The sequence below is a fragment of the Saccopteryx bilineata genome, chromosome 5 (genome assembly GCF_036850765.1).
Source record: "Saccopteryx bilineata isolate mSacBil1 chromosome 5, mSacBil1_pri_phased_curated, whole genome shotgun sequence".
Taxonomy (NCBI): Eukaryota; Metazoa; Chordata; class Mammalia; order Chiroptera; family Emballonuridae; genus Saccopteryx; species Saccopteryx bilineata.
This window is the reverse complement of record NC_089494.1, coordinates 105,310,017-105,326,335: the sequence shown is the minus strand read 5'-3', so window position 1 is coordinate 105,326,335 and position 16,319 is coordinate 105,310,017. Positions and strand designations below refer to the sequence as shown.

At 39.2% G+C, this 16,319-nt stretch overlaps 1 protein-coding gene across 2 annotated transcripts in view; it reads right to left on the bottom strand.

The window, feature by feature from the left end:
- The window catches only part of ZRANB3 (zinc finger RANBP2-type containing 3), a 249,890-nt gene that overhangs the window by 64,931 nt on the left and 168,640 nt on the right, over nucleotides 1–16,319 (bottom strand). For both annotated transcript variants that reach the window (XM_066279993.1, XM_066279995.1), the window contains 4 exons: nucleotides 8,639–8,758; nucleotides 6,190–6,309; nucleotides 1,391–1,570; nucleotides 78–230 (listed from right to left, as the gene is read on the bottom strand). In XM_066279993.1, the coding sequence (XP_066136090.1) occupies nucleotides 78–230; nucleotides 1,391–1,570; nucleotides 6,190–6,309; nucleotides 8,639–8,758 (573 nt within the window). The remainder of the gene's footprint in view (nucleotides 1–77; nucleotides 231–1,390; nucleotides 1,571–6,189; nucleotides 6,310–8,638; nucleotides 8,759–16,319) is intronic.

Here is a 16,319-nt window from a genome sequence, read left to right as displayed (position 1 = left end):
TATTTAAAACAATATACAATCAAGTTAGAGTTTCAGCATATTAAAAAACTAGAAAAGAGTAAGTCATATAATCTTACATGAGTGAACAAAATTTCATTCTTGAGCTCTTCAGAACTTTCATTTGGAGTCCAAACTTCAGCGAACTGCAGGAAATCCCACTTTGCCTTATCACCTTCCTCAGCCTGAAGTCGTTCCTTCCTACCATTCAATGTGTTCCCAGTAACCTGAGCCTGTAGGATGGAAAAGCATATAAATTTTATAACATTCACCTCACAGCTGATATTTGCTAAGCAATAACTTGATTTTGTATTTGAATCATAAGCCATCCATTAAAGAAAAGCATATTAATTCAACATACTGTGGATTGTAGTAATATAATTATTCAAAATTATAACCAAATTACCAAGTCAATGATTCCTATTCTTATGAGAAAAAGGTCTAACTAAAGAAATTATTCTATTTGCTTTTCTCATAAACCTTTTATTCTAATATTTATAAACTCTGAAAGTGAACCTACATATGACTGGCCATTTTGAATGTTTACACTCCTTAGTTAAATCCTTTCTATAAACATCCTTCAGTATTGGGTGAAGAAGACACAGCACAGAGGACAGAGCAAGCAATGTCCCTCCTACTTTTTCTAGAGTCCGGGTACAGGGTGTCCTCTATCCAATATTAGCTCTGAATTCAAGAATCCTTCTGAGAAAGGGTTCTTTCTTACTAATGAAGAAGTCTTGGTTCTTGAAAGCATTATGGCTCCTTGCTAGCTAGCCCTTTCCCCTAGCCTCTAAAATGGTAGAGGAAGGTAGAAGAAGGGCTTGAAAGATAATAGGAATACATGTAAATTCATAACTCTCTCTTATTACAGAGGCTAGCAGGCACGGTACAACTATCTGAAGCCTTTTCTGAACTTGGTATCTATTAACATCAATACGTAAGTATTCTTTGCCTGAAAAAACTAAAACTCAGCCTCTTTTTTTTTTTTTTTATAAAGAGAGAGTCAGAGAGAGGGATAGACAGGGACAGACAGACAGGAATGGAGAGATGAGAAGTATCAATCATTAGTTTTTCATTGCATGTTGCAACACCTTAATTGTTCATTGATTGCTTTCTCATACGTGCCTTGACTGCGGGCCTTCAGCAGACCGAGTAACCCCTTGCTTGAGCCAGCGAGCTTGGGCTCAAGCTGGTGAGCTTTTTGCTCAAATCAGATGAGCCCTTGCTCAAGCGGGCGACCTCGGAGTCTCGATCCTGGGTTTTCCACATCCCAGTCTGATGCTCTATCCACTGTGCTACCGCCCGGTCAGGCTAAAAACTCAGCCTCTTAACTCATATAGGCTATGGATAATAAATGAGTAAGTTCGTAACCTGGTTTAAATTCAAGCTTTACCTTGCGATTCAACATTCCCCACATAAGGGTGTCTAGAGTCCCATTTGCAATGAGGTAGTGAATAGTCACAGAACTGCACTGTCCAATTCGGTGAGCACGGTCTTCTGCTTGTTTTATATGTCCAGGGTCCCAGTACAACTCAGCAAATACAATATGAGTTGCTGCAGTAAATGTCAAACCCTTTAAAAAATAAAGTGAAAAAAATGAGATGTAAATAAACCGAGACTATAATATTGAGCCATGTATAGTAGTCTTTCTGAACATGTTAAATGGACAAGAGAATGCTGAAGGATTTTAAAACAAATCTGTCTTTCATACTAAGTCAAATGAAGAAAACATAACTTGTGAAAGGCAAATGAAGACTGCCTACTGCAAGATAGGTGAACTATAAAACACATTAAAAATGTATTTCAAAATGTCAAAAGTCAGTTTGATGGATACACAAACAAAATCACTTTATCTTCTGATGAAGACTGGATTCACATTACCACTGGAAAATCTAATAAAATACATTAGAAATGAAAATATAATTTCTAACACATGGTATCCATAGCAACTAGGCAGAGGAGCACTGACATTCTCTATCCATTTAATTCACATTGCTGTTTTATAAAGCAAGAAAATCATGTCTCCAGTCATACTGTTCTCTTCCTATGAAATTTCTTATGTTGCATTCCAAAGGCCCTGAAGTTTACTGGTTGGTATCTTACAATTCCATTTTTCATCAGTTTGCAATAGTGAAACATTAGAACTATTAACTAAGTTTTGTTTTATAATCAATATATGAAATAAGCAAATCTCCTCAACATTAAATGAGTACAAACACCGGATAGTGAAGTTGGCAGGCTGAGTGAAATGTAAGCGTGCTTGGTCCATGGCCACACATATGTGGTGGAGAGAAATACCCAACACCCTCAAGAGTACCTAATCCATGCTATTGTTCACATGCACTGGAACTTCTGAGTGAGTAACTTTTGTTGTGGCTGCTGTGTTGTTATTTTAACTTAAATTTTTTTTTTTTTACAGAGACAGAGAGTGAGTCAGAGAGAGGGATAGATAGGGTCAGACAGACAGAAATGAAGAGAGATGAGAAGCATCAATCATCAGTTTTTCGTTGCTGTTGCAACACCTTAGTTGTTCATTGATTGCTTTCTCATATGTACCTTGACCAGGGGGCTACAGCAGACTGAGTAACCTTGCTCAAGCCAGCGACCTTGGGTCCAAGCTGGTGAACTTTGCTCAAACCACATGAGCCCACCTGGTCAGGCTTAACTTAAAATATTTTTATATCACTAGTATTTATTAAACAGTGGTACTACTATTCAAGCTGAAAAAGTCACCAAGGATCAATCAAATCACTTTGGAACAGAAGTTATAAATAATAAAAACATAGAGAGTCTGACCATTCAGTAGCGTAGTGGATAGAGCATAGGACTGGGATGCAGAGGACCCAGGTTCGAGACCCCAAGGTTGCCAGCTTGAGCACAGGCTCATCTGGCTTGAGCAAAAAGCTCACCAGCTTGGACCCAAGGTCGCTGGCTCGAGCAAGGAGTTACTCAGTCTGCTGAAGGCCCCAGGTTCATCTCTCTCCATTCCTGTCTGTGTGTCCCTATCTATCCCTCTCTCTGACTCTCTCTCTCTGTCTCTGTAAAAAAAACAAAACACAACAGAGAGAGAGCCAAAACAACCACCTGCTAAACTGCACTGCTATTTAGGACAGGAAATGCCACAAAATATAAGATAAGACTGAACAATATGAATTTGTATTTAGAGAGGGACACCCTGAAGCATGTAAAAAGCAGTATATGAAGGGAAAATCTGCTCGCAAGAGCAACATCACTCTAAGAACACTACTGAACTAAAACAGGAGATTAACAATCCCCAAGAACAAAGCTCTTTCTCCTTTCCTTTATTCCTGTGAAGATACTTGTGTGCAATTAGGATAAGTTTTGAATTAGGCAAGGTCTTTAAGAAGACAGCCTCAGAAAAAATTTCCATTTCCAAGTCTTCTGTCAGACCACTCCTCAACTCTGCTGCCTGGCTCCGCCTCCACTTCTCTAAATATTTCACTTCTAATTTTAAGCTCTTTTTGATGATATTTTCTGTGTCTGGAATATCCTAACAGATATAAAATTCAGATTATTGGAAGTTTAATCTGACATGAGGGAAGTGTTGAGACAACTCTCCTTTTGCTTAGAATTCCTGGTGAGTTCTAGAACCATGCAAAATTGTATGTACATGTGTATAACTTCTCAGGGAGAGTCCCTAAATATACAATTTTATATACATATATTGATTTGCTGGGTAAAAGCAAGTCTTTGGCTCTGGTTCAGATTTGAGTCCATAGAAGATGCCAGATATGACGTATACCAGGTGGGCACACAGCAGTGTGTTCAGTGACTTTTGCCTATGTTAAATATCCTGGCTTAGATATTTATATCAAAATAGTTATCTTTAAAAATTTAGAAGTGTAGGCCCTGGCCGGTTGGCTCAGCGGTAGAGCGTCGGCCTGGCGTGTGGGGGACCTGGGTTCGATTCCCGGCCAGGGCACATAGGAGAGGCGCCCATTTGCTTCTCCACCCCCCCCTTCCTCTCTGTCTCTCTCTTCCCCTCCCGCAGCCAAGGCTCCACTGGAGCAAAGATGGCCTGGGCACTGGGGATGGCTCCTTGGCCTCTGCCCCAGGCGCTAGAGTGGCTCTGGTCGCAACAGAGCGATGCCCCGGAGGGGCAGAGCATCCCCCCCTGGTGGGCAGAGCTTCACCCCTGGTGGGCGTGCTGGGTGGATCCCCGTCGGGCGCATGCGGGAGTCTGTCTGACTGTCTCTCCCCGTTTCCAGCTTCAGAAAAATAAAAAAAAAAAAAAAAAGAAAAAAAATTAGAAGTGTATACAAAGAAATATATAAAAAAGGATGTTTACTATAGTGTTGGTTTTAATGGCAAATATTCAAAACAATCTGAATATCCAAAAATTGGAGATAAATTATGATTCTATTCTAATTAGAGTTTGAAGCAGCCAACTAAAGATCATGTTTTTATATAATATTTAATGTCCTAAAGAATTGGTTTCTGTATAATATGAAAGGAAAAATGGACAGGTAGCAGTTTACAGTACTAATTTTGTTTTAAGAGTCTACATAAATATACAAAAAGACTAGAAAGAAATATAATCTTTTGTTATTTTATTTTGGGGATATACTGGACAATTTTGATTTTGTTTATATTCTTCTGTCTTCAAATTTTTTCTACACGAATATAATTAAACAGTAAAGTTGTTTTAAAAATAAAAATTACTTAGAAATATCCACTTGTTAAACACATTGTTTCTGGTAATGAAGCAAAAATTAAGATAGGAATACAAAGAAGAGTTCTGTTTGAATTCCATCTTTATATTGTTAAAATACAAAAAGGATCACGAAGATATGAACAGTCAAAACACAACTTGGGTTCACAACAACTTCTTGGGAAGAGCTGGGTAATTAACACTGAGGTAGTTCTGAAGTTAAACTAAGAGACTACACACACATGGGAGGTACACCAGGTATTTTTTTTAATTAACATTTTATTAACTTTATAGGCATGCATTTTGTTTTATATCAGAGGGAGATCTTTTTTCTCAGAATCATTAATTTTCTTTTCACTGTGGTCTATTACAGGGTGCTTTAATGATGTATCTTTGTCTGTTTAAGAGTCTGTAGAATTGTGTCTATGAACTTGACTTCAAGATTATAGGTTACTAACTGTAAACAATGAAATAAACCAGTTACCTTTCAGCATTAAGAAAAAACTTTCAGGATATTAAAAATTTCAGAATAGTAGGGAAGAAGTACAGAAAGAAGAATGAGTCTTTCATAGTGTGGCAGAAACTGTTACTGCCTTCTCCAGTATAGTCTTTCCTTATTTCTTTGCATTGTAACACCTGGAATAAAGGCTACTTTCCCTAGGTTGCCATGAAGTTAGTTATGGCCAGGGGACTGACTGTGGGACGATGAGATGCAGCATGCCTTTCTCCAGTCAGCTGTCTGGACTGCAGATATGCCGGGGAACTCTAGCAGCATTCTTCGAAAGAGACACCTGCTAGGAGTGGGGAAGCAGAAAGCCAGAAGGATCCTAAGTCCTAAGGACTTTGTGGAACCATTGTGCTAGCCTTGGATGTCTACATGAGAGAATAAGTGTTTAAGTCTTTCTTAATTTGGGTTTTCATTTACTTGCAGCCAAATGTAATTCTAAGGGACAAACCAGGGGCACTCCATAAAAAGTTCTCAGACAGAAGAGTTCTTATTCTTCAGGACATCCTGCCTCACAGGCTCTGATAAAAATGTCCAAGTCAGGTAAGTGCTATAAGAAAGAGATAAGAAAATTCTATGCGATTTCAAAGGAAGGAAAAACAGTCGTGAAAAAATATTACAATTAAATGAACTAGAAAATGCCTTCCTTGAAGATTTAGGAAGATTTAAGTCAGGTGTTGAGGTCTCCTTCTATTATACTTTTTTTTTTATATTTTATTTATTGATTTTTAGAGAGAGGGGAGAGAGAGAGAGAGAAGGGGGAGGAGCAGGAAGCATCAACTCCCATATGTGCCTTGACCAGGAAAGCCCAAGGTTTCGAACCGGCAACCTCAGTGTTACAGGTTGACGCTTTATCCCACTGCGTCACCACAGGTCAGGCCTATTATACTTTTTAGCACTCTCCAAAATGGAACGATTATTGAGAATATCCCTATCAAATATAGTTATAATGGTTAATGGCCTTCTTATTATCTCAGAGGCATTTCATTGTCAAGTTGAGGCAGAAATGTCTTACCTGACCAGCAGCCTGAATGCTTAGGATAGCCACACGAGTCTCAGGATCCTTTTGAAATTGATTAACCAGATGTATTCTTTCTGAAGATGGAACACTTCCATCTATCCTAACGTAACGAGTCTAGCATTAACAAAGGAAATGGCAAAATTAGTACAAGCCCCTATGTACCCATCTTATTTTATATACTTTAACAGCTTTTTTTATGTTCTTAAATAAATTTCTTATTATGTTCTTAAATAAATTTCTTAATAGCTTCTGATAACAATTTTATATTTTTTAGCCTTTTAAGCTACTTGATGGTAGGAGCCATGTCAATTTATTTTCATACCAGCCATGTCAATTTATTTTCATACCATCATTGCCAAGTGCAATGCCTTGTTCATAACAGGAGTTGCATAAATTGTGACTGAATTAAGCTAATGCTGTCTCAGTAAAATTCTATGTAAACTGATATGCCAAATTAATGATGTAGCAGAATAACTTTCGAGTTATAGGATCACTAACTCCTAAGTAAAATTAAATCACACAGTCAATAAAGGAAAATGAGGATTGTGTCCATGTATTAGAAATTCATGAAGGGTAGTACATTTATTCTGAAATATCCCAATATTACAGGGAAAATATCATATTTATTATACCATTTTAGCTCTCTTTTCTCACATTATTAAACCTAAAAATAAAAATGTGTTGTGGTCATCTCCATTGAGGTGGGAATCAAGACACATTTTTTTTAAAAAGTAGGAAAACATTAAGTGCTAAGTTGAACAGTGCTATGTTTTAAGAATAATTTGAGCTGAGAAAAGGGAGCAATCAGTGTGTGTTAAAATAGGTAAAAAAACCCCAAAACAAAACAACCACCCAACTTACTAGTCAACTTTTCAAAACTAGTGTAAACCCTGAATTTCAAATAATCTCATTTATATATGTACTTTTATGAAAAACAGTCTTAAATAGTTGAGACAGAAATATTCACTCTAATAAGAAATAAGATAGTTAAGTTAATCATTAAATAGAATGTCCCTTATTAACTTTCTCTGTCTTCACAAAACAGATATAAATTGACCAGTGATCCATTTAATATCCATTAAGGGAGATTAAGAAATCTCCTGAGGGCCTGTCTAAAGAGAACACATTGTCAGCCACTGGAGTGAGAATAATTCACCTCCAACACCATGATTACCCACATTTTTAGCTCTAAGTGCTTCTAACTGGGATTCTAAATACATCAGTAAAGCAGAATTGGGAAAAGGAGACAGACTGCTATTCTTGGATTAGATTGCAGTAGTGTCAAGGTATAATGGAGTCAGAATTAGAAAGTATTATGAATCTAATATTATTGCCCAATTATTTAAAATTTATTTCTAATTAACTTCCTCAGAAGGTGTTTTATTGACACTGTAAGACAATCAAGGGAGAGAGTACCTTTTAATGTATCAATACAACACTTTATTACATAAATCTTTCAATAAAGGAAATACCAGTATTATCTTTTTGATAATGTCATAAACCTATTTAGTCAGTGCTTTAAAAACATATACTGTACAAAGTAATAAAGAAAAGATGGCTTTATTCCTCCATTAAAAAAAAATCTACCTACACGGGCAAGAGATTCTGCTGCTACATGTATATTTCACTCACACAATTTGTCAGGGAATTTCTTCTGGCTGCTTCTGAGCCTCTCTAGAAAGCCTCTCCCGTGAGGAGGGATGATAGGTTTAAACTTTGAAAGGAAAAACGGAAGATGCCGTCACTGACAGAACTGGGAGATAAAAGGGACCTGAGACAGTGCAGTGAGGCCAGCAGCAGGCTTGTTGGAGCTCACCTGGTAGATTACCTGGGCCATATGTTATGAATTCACTTACACTAAATTTTTTTTATTGGTGTCTTTTGTGGGGGTGGAGGGAGAGAAAAACATTTGCATGTGTCTTGACTAGGCAAGCCCAGGGTTTCAAACAGGCAACTTCAGTGTTCCAGGTTGACACTCTATCAGGTCAAGCTACACTAAATCTTAATAATCATAGCATAGAGTATGCTGCCTGGAGTTTAAAAGATATGGCTATACCTAGGCACAAAAATCAGCTGAATTCATTCTATCTGTTTTCTCGACATCACCCACATTCCAGAGGTGCGTATCGGGTAAACAAAAAATGTAACTTTTAACTGTCTATATCAATAGCAAATGGCAAATCCACTAACAAAAACAAAATTCATATTATAGCCTATCAAGGCAGTGTATTTTAATCAATTCAGATAATCTGATTAGTGGAAAATTATAAGACTTGTATAAAAGATTAACAGGATACCATCAACACAATAGTACCATTAAAAAAAAAAGTCTAATAATAATTTATATACCATCATGTAAAGCAGGCAAAACTCAAAACAATTGATGTTTAGTATATTAAAAATCTGCATCCTAAAAGTACTTTATAGACAAACAGTAACATACCTTGTTTTCTATAACTGCTTCTGTGCAAGCTTGGAGCATGGTTAAATGGTGAGCAAATACCAGAAACTTAAGTGAATTGTTTTGAAGCATCATCTTAATATAATCCTTTACAGCACCTGCCTAAATATTAAAAGTTAAACTTTATTCTTATTGTCATAAAAATGTTTATTAAAAATCATTTTACTGTCTTTTAATAAATCAAGAAAATCGCAAAACATCAATAAGTTTCTATGAACTTTTAACCCGTTTTCTTTCTTTCTTTTTTTTTTTTTTTGTATTTTTCTGAAGCTAGAAACAGGGAGAGACAGTCGGACAGACTCCCGCATGTGCCCGACCGGGATCCACCCGGCACGCCCACCAGGGGGTGATGCTCTGCCCCTCCAGGGCGTCGCTCTGCTGCGACCAGAGCCACTCTAGCACCTGGGGCAGAGGCCAAGGAGCCATCCCCAGCGCCCGGGCCATATTTGCTCCAATGGAGCCTTGGCTGCGGGAGGGGAAGAGAGAGACAGAGAGGAAGGAGAGGGGGAGGGGTGGAGAAGCAGATGGGCGCTTCTCCTGTGTGCCCTGGCCGGGAATCGAACCCGGGACTTCTGCACGCCAGGCCAACGCTCTACCACTGAGCCAACCGGCCAGGGCTTAACCCGTTTTCTAAGCATCCTATGGAAGTAGAAGCTCACATATAATAACAAGTGGGAGAAAAGGGACACGAGAGGGAAAAAACTGAGAAAACAAGAACAATACAAGAATTAAAAGGGAAAAAAGAGACGAGAGTTTTAGTGGAAAGTAGAGACTTAAGTAGACTATGACCAAGAAGAGGTTGGTGGTTTTGTTTAGAAGGGAATTTTCAAAAACGGCTAAGTAAATAGAATTAGGAAGAAAATGAAAGGTAAGAAATAAGATTAATAGCATTATTTTAAAAAGAGAAGACTAAAAAGGAATAACAAAGCTGGGACGGAAGCCTAGTGATTAAGAAAAGTTAGTTTATTCATTTTTTTAAGTTAACAAATCTAAGTTGATTTAGAAATAGGGCATTTTAAAGAGAAATGGAAAATGAGGGGGTTTAATTCATATCCAAGATAGAGAAGGTCATAGAAAAGGTGGGAGTGATAAGATTAAGAGTAACAGAAGTTAGCCTGACCAGGAGGTGGTACAGTGGATAGAGTGTTGGACTGGGTCCAGGTTCAAAACCCCGAGGTCACTGGGTTTAGTGCTGGCTCATAGACATGATCCCATGGTCGCTGGCTTGAGCCCAAGGTCATTGGCTTGAGCAAGGGGTCACTCGCTCTGCTGCAGGCCCTGCCTTCCGCCATCAAGGCACATATGAGAACAAAATCAATAAACTACCAAGGTGCCACAACAAAGAATTGATGCTTCTCATCTCTCTCTCTTCCTGTGTGTCTGTTCCTCTCTCTGTCTCTGTCACACACACACAAAAAAAAGATTAACATAAGTTAAATGAGAAATGAGGAGAGACAAACTGTAGGGTAGAAAAAAAACTTTTTAAAGTACAGATTGAATAGGCTTTTCTTAGTTATATTGTGGCCAAGTTACCTATGAAGAGTAAGAAATCAACCTGAAATGAATCAAATAAGACAAATTTAAAGTAAATGGCATGAATGTGGTTCAGAGGATAAAGAAATAAAGAAAATAATATCAAATAAAGGGGTAACTGAGCACAGGAATAAAGAAAGTCCCCTCTGCAGCTGGCCGGTGAACAGCAGTCCCGACTAGAGCTGATCAAAGGCCACAGGGGCCATTTCTCTTGGTAGGTATAATTAACACACTGCTAATGTTTAAAGATACTAAAAGGAAATTAAACCACTAGGGTATAGTTTGAAGATAAATTATTGAAAATGAGTTGTAGAAGAAAACATATGCATAGTATATTGCATGGTTCAACTGTAAACATTATAAATATGGTTCTAATAATATATGTACATGGTGAATATTGATCAAGTCAAAATTAGTATAAATTACTATAAAATTAGTAAAAGTATAACTATATCCATCCAGCCAGCCGGCCAGCCAGCCAGCCACCCCATGTATGTACCTGCCTACGTACTTATCACTTTGTTGGGAGAATGGGAAAACAGGAGAGATCTGGGTGTGAGGGAGGCAGAGAGGGGTTAAAATGCTAAAATTTTATCTTCCACACTGGAAAGTCAATTGATGACAGCTAAAATTACAGAGCAAGCATTAATAAAAGCCAAGAATCAAGATAAGCATGTAGCTGAGGGATTTAAGGTAAATACTAAAAAGACCAGCTACAAGAGTAGAACGTGAGCCTGACCAAGCAGTGGATACAGCCTGGGACTGGGATGCTGAGGACCCAGATTTGAAGCCCCAAGGTTGCTGGCTTGAGTACAGGGTAGCTGGCTTGAACATGGGATCATAGACATGACCCCAAGGTTCCTGGCTTGAGTCCAAGGTTACTGGCTTAAAGCCCAAGGTCCCTGGCTTGAGCCCAAGGTTGCTGGCTTGAGCAAGGGATCACTCGCTCTGCAGGAGCCCCACCCCCACCCTGTCAAGGCACATATGAGAAATTGATCAATGAACAACTAAGGTATTGCAATGAAGAATTGATGCTTCTCATCTCTCCCTTCCTGTCTGTCTGTCCATCTCTCTCTCTCTCTCTCTGTATACACACACACACACACTGAATAGAAAGTGGTTGCCTTTGGAAAGTGAGGTTAAGGAGCTGTTAGTTTTTGAAATGGCCATTTGTCCTCATCAAACTATAATCCTATGTGGTTTTGGTAATAATAAAAAATATTTCAAACAAGGGCATTTCAAAGTTGATAAATACCTATTAAAAATTTGTGCATATGACTATAAAGTCACAAGACTGGTTTTGCAAGCTACATTTCGTATGTCTAAATTTTCTAAATGATAGAAATTCATCACACAATGAGACTGTAGGCTGTTAAGAACTTTAGCCTTGAATTTCAGTGCCTCAGAAGGTAGAAATGAAACCCCCTCAAAATAAGGAGTTATAAATTCCAGATATGTTGCCATGGTAGCTGAACCACTTCAATAAACTTCATATTTGCCTAAAGAGCTATATTCACTGTGATAAACTTCTCAAAAAATACATGTCAAGTTGGAGTATTTTTAAGGTACATTCATTTGCTATCCATTGCAAACTATATAATCCTGTTTCCCAGTCTCAGATACATTCCCTGCCTCTTCCTAAGAAAGCCGTTTGTACCAGAATCCTCTGCTGGTATTGCCCCTCCTGATTACAACCAGAAACTGCTGATGCCAAAAGCTCAAGCCCTTCTCCTGACTCCTTCCAATCACTGGTTCAAAAAAGTGTATGGTTACTATTCATTATTGAGTTCAACTATATAATGTGCAACACAGTCTCTTGGGACTAAACTGGTAACTTAGCCATCATTGTGATACTTCCTCCAAAAATGCATATGGAGCACAAAAATAACTATGTAACAAACATTTCAGGATTATTTTAGGGTCTTGGGTTGGAACTGCATAGGTTTGGATTCTAAAACATACAATATACATGCATTTTATTTATTCTGATTTTAATCTGGTTGAAACTCTTGCTGCATTGTCATATTTTAAGTTACCTAAGCAGAAACTTGCTTCCAAACTATCTTAAGTGCATATTACATGGAATGTCAGGTCCAATTAATCATCAGGTTATGCTGGTTCAGGTTTTATACAGGTTGCAAAAAAAGGCATATATTAACCATTCTATTTTATTTTATTGAAACTGGCATGTTAGCAATGGGTTTGTTAGTCAAAGATCTAACTTAAATAATCAATGAAGACTACCCACTACACTTCATTCAAAGAAATGCAGGAATGAAGAGAATGTGTTGTAAAATTTGTTTCTTAAATTTTTCTCAGTGAATAGGTGCACATCGTACTTTTTGAAGTAAAAGTAGTTAAAGAAATAACCTATTCTGCACTGAGGACCTGTTGAAAATTATTTGATTTTAAATTGTCAGCTTTTAACCAAATCAATGAGAGAAAGAAAAGATGAAAAATACACCAAACCTGAGCTACAGGCCCTGGCTGGTTGGCTCAGTGGTAAAGCGTCGGCCTGGCGTGCGGGGGGGGGGGGGGGGGGGGCCCTGGTTCGATTCCCGGCCAGGGCACATAGGAGAAGTGCCCATTTGCTTCTCCACCCCCACCCCCTCCTTCCTCTCTGTCTCTCTCTTCCCCTCCCGCAGCCAAGGCTCCATTGGAGCAAAGATGGCCCGGGCGCTGGGGATGGCTCCTTGGCCTCTGCCCCAGGCGCTAGAGTGGCTCTGGTCGCGACAGAGCGATGTCCCAGAGGGGCAGAGCATCGCCGCCTGGTGGGCAGAGCGTCGTCCCTGGTGGGTGTGCCGGGTGGATCCCGGTCGGGTGCATGCGGGAGTCTGTCTGACTGTCTCTCCCCGTTTCCAGCTTCAGAAAAATACAAAAAACAAACAAACAAAAAAACAAACAAAACCTGAGCTACGACAAAGGCTCATTCTTTAACCAAATTTTAGTTCTGCTTCTGAGCCCTCTTCTAGACTAGTTCTTAACCTTGGCCTCTGAGTCTGTGCTGTCCTTGCCAGGCCTGCCCAGACCATTCTTAGCAAGAATCTTGTAAGTCAGTTATCAAGAATTCCTGTACTTTCGATACTTGATCAACACTTGATAGCTGATCAAGTACTTTATTGTCCACTTTTTTTTTTTGTATTTTTATGAAGTGAGAAGTGGGGAGGCAGAGAGACAGGCTCTCACATGCGCCTGACTGGGATCCACCCGGCATGCCCACCTGGGGGCGATGCTCTGCCCATCCGGGGTGTTGCTCTGTTGCAACCCGAGCCATTCTAGTGCCTAAGGCAGAAGCCATGGAGCCATCCTCAGCGTCCGGGCCAACTTTGCTCCAATGGCGCCTTAGCTGCGGGAGGGGAAGAAAGAGATAGAGAGAAGGGAGAGGGGGAAGGTTGGAGAAGCAGATGATCACTTCTCCTGTGTGCCCTGACCGGGAATCAAACCTGGGACCTCCACATGCCAGGCTGATGCTCTACCACTGAGCCAGCTGGCCAAGGCCTTCATTGTCCACTTTTGATGCTAAGTCCTTAGCCTTCCTTTAGCAAGAATCCTATTTGGTCTCTTTAGCAAGAACTCCCCGCCTGACCAGGTGGTGGCGCAGTGGATAGAGCGTTGGACTGGGATGCGGAAGGAACCAGGTTTGAGACCCCAAGGTTGCCAGCTTGAGCGTGGGCTCATCTGGCTTGAGCAAAGCTCACCAGCTTGGACTCAAGGTCGCTGGCTCAAACAAGGGGTTACTCAGTCTGCTGAAGGCCCATGGTCAAGGCACATATGAGAAAGCAATCAATGAAAAACTAAGGTGTTGCAACAAAAAACTGATGATTGATGCTTTTCATCTCTCTGCATTCCTGTTTGTCTGTCCCTATCTATCCCTCTCTCTGACTCTCTCTCTGTCCCTGTAAAAAAAAAAAAAAGAAAAGAAAAAAAAAGAATCCCCCTATGCTAGATGTCCACTTAGTAATTTTCCATCCACCACACCCCTTATCTGTCTAGTTGGCTATAAATCCCCACCTCTCCTTGTATTCAGAGTTGAGCGAGCTCTCTCCTCAACTGCTATAGAGTTGATTTCTAAGCAATGATCTTAAATAAAGTCTTTCTTACCAAGTGTAATAATAATTTTTTCTTTAACCACTATAAATTCTAGCTAAAGGAATATGAGCCCAGAAGAACTTCTCTAAATTCTGAAGCCTTATGGCCCAGGCCAAATGGCAGTTTTGTTTAGATACCTGGTGGCCACATGCTTTAAGAAAAGCTCTTCAAGCCCTTCTCAATCAGTAAGAGGTAAAAGCAAGCCTAGCTCCTTCATTCCCCCAGCAAGTGATTCCGGGCTTCAAAAATATTTCTCAGTGACAACAGGACTATTAGGTAAGCTTTTTCCTAGTTCAGAAGTGAGAAGCGGGGAGGCAGAGAGACAGGCTCTCACATGAGCCCGACCGGGCCTGCACATGACACAGGTACTGCAGCGGTCACCTATGGGTTACTGTGGGAGCCACTGAGGACAAGTGGTGAACAAGACAGAGTAGAAAGACAGAAGAACCTAGGTTCTAAAAAGAATAGCTTTATTGAGATACAATTCAAAAGGCATAAAATTCACCCATCTAAAGTGTACAATTCAATTGATTTTTAGTATATTCAAGAATTGTGCATCCACTGCCACAATCAATTTTAGAATACTTTCATTACCCCAAAACAAATCCTTCACCTCTTAGCTATCACCTCCCCATCCCAAGTCCCTGCATCGCTTGTAGCTCTGAGCAAACACTAATCTACTTTGTCTCTGTGGTGTGGACTATTTTGGACATTTCATATGGAAGGAATCATCTAATAGGTGATCTTTTGCGATTGGTTTCTTTTCTTTTTTCTTTTTTGGTGACAGAGACAGAGAGAGATAGAGAGAGGGACAGACAGACAGGAAGGGAGAGAGACGAGAAACATCAATTCTTCGTTGTAGCACCTTAGTTGTTCATTGATTGCTTTCTCATACATGCCTTGACCGGGGGGGCTACAGCAGACTGAATGACCCCTTGCTCAAGCCAGCGACATCAGGGTCTCGAACCTGGGTCTTCCACATCCCAGTCCGACACTCTATCCACTGCGCCACCGCCTGGTCAGTTGCGATTGGTTTCTTTATTAGCATGTTTCCAATCTATGTTGTAGCATTCATTAGTATTTAATTTTTTTTCTACTGCCAAATAATATTCCATTGTATAGATATGCCACATTTTATTCATCCATTAATCAGTTGATATCCTCTTTGCCCTTTTTGAAATTATTCTTCTATCTAGTTCACCTAATACTGTTTCTTATTAATTTATTAATTTGTGGTAGTCAATTTACCTTTTATCCTTTAAATTAGTTTAAATTAGGAAAGTACCAAATTCAAAGAGAATATTCATTGCTTATTCACCCCAGACCCACCCTGCCCAATAGACTATCACAAATGAAAGGCTAGGTATTTGTTTTCCGCTGCTCCTTCCCCATTGCTCATGGTTCTTAATTAGGAATCATTTCATCAACCTGAGAAAATATTTTCAAATCTGGTAGAAGATAGCCTTCAGGGAGACAGGTTGTTCCATACCATGATGTCAATGTTTGGGGAATTTTCACAGAGCACATATCAAAATTTTCCCACAGAAAACAATAGTTTCACTGCAAAAGGTGGTGTGGGTGAACTATTTGTAAATGCTATTTTCTTATCTTTAGGCATGTTAATGACTATATCTGTAAACAGAAATCTACCATTTCTAATGCATCTAATCTTTGACAGTAACAAAGTTCCAGAGCCCACTTCACACTGAGAAGCAGAAGGGCCAATACAGTGCGAAGAGAGCAGCTCCAGTTTAATACTCTAGCCAACACAATCTTACAAAACAACCTGGAATCCTAAATTTTCCCATAAAACTTTTTGGAACATGATATAATAAAACAATTATTCTATCTAATCAATCTGCCTTATGTAGAATGGGTGAGAAAGAACATTCCCATTAATGGCATACTCTATTGGGTTACTCAAACTTAGAGAAAATTAGAAAGTAAAGCCAATATTATTATGGACTTCTGAAAACTTTGGAAGTTTGGTCATAAAAGTCATTCATCAAAACAGTTAATTTAAGTCTTTTAAAACTGAATT